The 5,239-nt window shown below is 29.6% G+C and overlaps 1 protein-coding gene across 1 annotated transcript; it reads left to right on the top strand.

Moving 5' to 3' along the window:
• Positions 1–3,025: 3,025 nt before the first annotated feature.
• Positions 3,026–3,758, top strand: LOC112681803. Its single transcript, XM_025552118.1, has 2 exons — positions 3,026–3,265; positions 3,534–3,758. The coding sequence occupies exons 1-2, from the start codon at positions 3,026–3,028 to the stop codon at positions 3,756–3,758; spliced, it is 465 nt and encodes a 154-aa protein (XP_025407903.1).
• Positions 3,759–5,239: the final 1,481 nt, after the last annotated feature.

Raw genomic sequence — 5,239 nt, 5'->3', positions numbered from 1 at the left:
TTTTTTTCAAAATTAGTGGTTGATGTAGACGGACATGGAGATGGATTATTCACAGAATCATCATCTGTATTCATAGCAAAGTATGCATCTAAAATATAAAAAATTATTGAAAAAAAAGTGTGAAAATTGAAAAATATGACCCTTTATTTTGAACTTTTACGTTTCTAATTGCAGACATTTCGTTCACTAGTATATTGCCTGACTGCTTAATAATATATATAACTTAACTAAATAATTACTTATTCTCCTAGTTTTTTTCAAAACTTCTTCCTCTTGCCTCTTCTTGGCTTCTTTTCGGTATTGGAAGCCACTTAACTTTTCTCGAGTATTAGGAGTATTACTCATTTTATAAAAAAAATCAGGCACGGAACTAAAATTTGAGGGTGGTAATTTTTTCAAAAGAACAAAAAAATAATATAGATACACAATAAAATAAGAGATATATAAATTAAAAATAATAAAAAATTTAAAATTTAAATATTTGCTATGCATAAAGAATATTTAATATCTACATAAAAATAGATTTTATGTAAATAACAATGATCTATTTTTATAACTCTTTGGACGAAAAATTAATATTCTGTGATTTCATCATATTTGATGACTAGATTTTATTTACACGTTATGTGTTATTTTCGTGACGTGTATATTTTTTATTCTATTAATCTAATAATTTTAAAACTGGGCAATATCTAACATAATATGTTACTTATTTATTGATATATTAACGGGTGTACGTGTACCATCAATTGGGCGCGATAAATTCAGCGTGTACTTTTTAGCGCACGACAATTTATCACAAAAAACATTAAATTTAAACTGAAAATACTGGTTTATGATTTAAATTACTTATCGAATCCTACTGAAAAGTGACCGAAAAGGCGAAATCACTAAACATGTTGAAATGTCGTAATACCGTATTAATATATTTTAATGATTAATGACTAACTAGAACCACCTAAATTATTCTTAAATATTTGTGAAAAATCTTAACGAATAATGTAAATATTAGAAAAACAAAATATCCATATCTTCCATTTTCAAGAATAAAATACAAATGTGGAAAGTCTTCGGTAATTACTAATTATACCTACTTTCCTACAGATAACTTTTACCTACTAATAATAATTATTGCTGTACAAATTAACTCAAATTAACTTAACCGGTATGAAGATTAATTTTGTTAAGATTTGTGCACGAATATTTCCTTGCTCGCAAAGATAATATTCACAATAGGTACAATAAATAATAATGATGGAACAGTTATTAAGCAACGTGCTTTATCCGATATAAATTATTATGATATAAAACACGAATTTTTATTTTTTTATATCATTATTATTACTTATTAATAAATAAAAAAGTACAAGTTTCGAGCCGCGAGGCCCCGGGCAAGGGCCCTGTTCACCCCCTTCCCATCGCGACAGCCCTGCAATGTAATATAGGTAGATTACAATAATATCATAATATATACTTACGAATAATTTAATAGACCTCGAAGAAATAAAGTTTTACTTCTTCGAACTACGCTGCAGAGAAACAGCCACTGTCTATGTAGGTATACAAAACTACAACAGATGAGGGCAACCAATGTATTCAGACGTTCACAGAAAAATAAATTGAAAAATAATATGATGGTACTTCTGTGTTTAAACACATACTCAATTTATAGTCATAATAATAAACCCAAATAATTTCATTAGGATTACGATCGTCACTGTGTCAATTAGTATATACTCATACGTATATTGTATAATATGGGTTGGAAATAATCATATCTTTTCGTTGAACGATCGAATATTCAAACATTTTCACCGATAAATTGATTTATAATACTCGTGAATTCACCAACAATATTATCGACTTATCGTCAATCAGTTTATATTAAATCGATATTTAATATTCTCAGTCGCCTTATTAGTGAGAAAAACTCGACGATTTTGGTTTATTTAGTAGCCGCGACGCCACGTATTTTTCATGCGTAATAATAAAGCAAGTTATAACTAAAACAAGTAACCAATAATTTCTCATTGGGCGGTTTGTCATTACGTAATGTTTTCGAACTGCCGCAGTCGTTCACGCAAATTGACGTTTCAAGAATAGGCTCCCTCCAGAGATTTAAATTATTAAATTTTGAATTTTCTGATACCAAAAATAATGAGTTTTTGAATGTCATTAATATTTTTTTTTTTTGAAAGTAAAAAAAATAAAATATAAAACATTTGCGCCCCTTACAAATTGCCGCCCTAGGCTCGTGCCTCATGAGCCTAGTAGGTAATCCGCCACTGCTGTAGACGCGCATCTGACGCGACTGACGCGACGCGATTTGAATTTTTGCGACGCGACTGTGTAGGTATTCCGTACAACTACAAAACCCAGTCACAAGAGACGCGTGGTAGGTATATAATCTACATTGTTATCATAAGACATTTACTAACTAATTAAACTAACAACTAATACAAATAAGATATATTAAAATAAAAAATTATTTAACTTACTATTATTTTCCAGAACAATTTGATCTCTGAATTCCATTATTTCACTATCAATAAGATCTCTAATAGCTTTCGGTTTCCTTCCTCTTTTTTCATCCGCCATTACTAATAGAACCTATTATTTTGAATTAATCGAAAAGTATGCCTCAAAGATAATTGGTGAATATCAATGTGGCTTCCGAAAAAAGAAACTCGACAGTGATTATATATTTACCATACGACAAACCATAGAAAAATATTACTAATATGACAAGAACTTACATATGATTTTTATTGGTTTTAAGCAGGCTTATGATAGTATTAACAGAAATCAACTATGGATAACACTTGAAGATTTTGGTTTCCCAAGCAAACTTGGAAGACTAATTAGAAATTGTTACTCGAACACTTTCTGTAGGGTGCGCTACCTAGGAGAAATGTCAACACAGTTTGAGGTTAGGAATGGACTAAGGCAAGGGGATGCGTTTTCTCCTACACTGTTTAACCTAGCCTTGGAAAGAATAATTAGAGAAATGTAAAATAGTAGGGAAATGGAGATGCTTGGAGGGAATAATTTGTTGGCATACGCCGATGACATCGTTATTCTTGGAGAATCTAAACCTGAGTTAACAAGTACTATAAATTTGTTAAAAAATAGTGAAAAAATGGGACTCCGAGTTAATGAAAGCAAAAAAAAATTTATGATTATTACGAGAAAGTCGACAGTTATGCAATGTCTCAGGATTGGACAATACTTATTTGAACAAGTTGAAGATTTTAAATATTTGGGGGTTAATATAAACCAAAGAAATGACATGCACAATGAAATTAAACTGTGACTTGTTTCGGTAAATAGAGGATATCACACTATGAGAAGCATATTGTCATCAAGGTTACTATGAAGACTAACTAAAACGAAGCTGTATATAGCCTACCTACGCCCTATTGCGATGTACGTTTGCGAGACTTGGTCAACAACAAGAGGAGAGAAGAAAAAAATGAGGACATCGAAAGCATCTTCAATAAACTAAATATACAAGAATGTCTGAAAGCTAAAAGACTAGATTGACTGGCCATGTATGGAGGGAAAAGGATAAGCTAATTCATAATGTACTAATCAATAAGCCCAACGGCAAGAGGCCAAGAGGAAGGCCCCGCCAGCGATGGCTTGATAAAGTAAATAAAGATCTGGAAAGCTTGGGAACGACAAAAATTGAAGATGCGGATGATTGGGAACTATGGGGAAATGAGGTAAAAGCAGCAAAAGGCCTTCAAGGTTTGTAAAACGCTAAAAAAAAAAAATAAAAAAATAATGTGTATATTTTACTGTATAATAAGAAGATTATAAGATGAAAAGACAGATAATAACTAATAATATATATAATTCTTACTTACTTTATAAAATCTTATACATATTAAACAATACTATGATTATAATTATTTCCGTAGGCAGCATAAGTAGCAAATATCATAAACAGTGTCCACAGTTTAAATCACACTATTCGACTGCCAAACACAATATTAATTTTAAATTTCAGAAATTACCATCTATAAATATCTAGCCATAAATAATACAACGTACATACACAAACCAGATCCTGGAATTTTTCTATTTCTGCTTATTGTTATTTAAATTTAAGCCACCATATACTATAGACAAGTATGTACGAGGGAAATTAAAACTCGACTGTATACTTAAGTTATTGATTTTATTTAGTTATTATTAACTAATTTTCTATTGTCGCTTTATTTTACAGTAGTGTACGTTATTGCTAGAAGCACAATAGAAAATATTATGGCACTTGTAAAACACGTAGTTCGAATATTAGATATGTTACTTCAGCACGCACATAGTAAAAACGGAGCTTTATAGTGTTTTGACGGGTGTACAAAATTGTACAAAATAATGTACATAATACTGTATAAATTAAATTTTGATAAAATAATAATTGGTCATTGGCAGTGCTGGGGGAACGTTTCCCCGGCACGTGCATGATAAAAATGGGTTTTCTCGTGTGGGGGGGGGTTGTACAAAATTTTATATTGGTTGTACAAAATTGTACAAAATAATTTACATAATACTGTAAAGTAATGGTATTAAGGTTCAAAAGTGGCAGTGCTGACGAAATGGACCTGTCCAACTAACGTTTTATCAAGAGTCATAATTGGTTTACGTAAAAATGATTTGTTATAATGTGAACCAAGTTTTATGTTGTATTAATTATGTGTTTTACTACAATTCGAATATTTATTAAATATAAATAGTTAGGAACTATTGAAGTACACATTTATTTTACAATTTCCAAATATTTAACCTTTTTATTGTGCGCATGCATAAACTTCAAACTCCTACGAACTTTATGAGAAAATATTTTGTATCGCTTTTTATCTGTGTGTGTTTGTGTTTTAAATAGTGAAATAGACACATTTTTAAGCATTATACTCGTATGTTTACACGTCTACACTGAAGAAAAATAAACATGATTTCTCTTAAATTTAAGTCTTAAATGAGACGTCAATATGCTAGACATTTACAATTTTCAAATAAATGTGTTATAATTAAGTATTTTTCAAGTAAAAAAATAATTTTACAGGTTTATAATAAAATTAAGCTTGGTAGTATTTATGGTATGACAAAAAAATAAATATATATATAAATAAAAATAAAATTGAGAAATAGAAAAAAAATGTATGATAGATTTAAGTAATTAAAAATGATTAGAAAGCATTCAGATTAAATAGTCTACATATATATATATATATAT

The sequence above is a fragment of the Sipha flava genome, unplaced genomic scaffold (genome assembly GCF_003268045.1).
Source record: "Sipha flava isolate LNK unplaced genomic scaffold, YSA_version1 197_pilon_pilon, whole genome shotgun sequence".
NCBI lineage: Eukaryota > Metazoa > Arthropoda > Insecta > Hemiptera > Aphididae > Sipha > Sipha flava.
This window is presented reverse-complemented; position numbering and strand designations above follow the sequence as displayed.

Excerpts from the sequence above, each read along its gene's own strand:
- LOC112681803 (XM_025552118.1), top strand. The coding sequence starts at position 3,026 with ATGGAGATGCTTGGAGGGAATAATTTGTTGGCATACGCCGATGACATC. Across the intron at positions 3,266-3,533 it reads AAGATTTTAAATATTTGGGG|ACTAGATTGACTGGCCATGT; the intron begins GTTAATATAAAC and ends GAAAGCTAAAAG.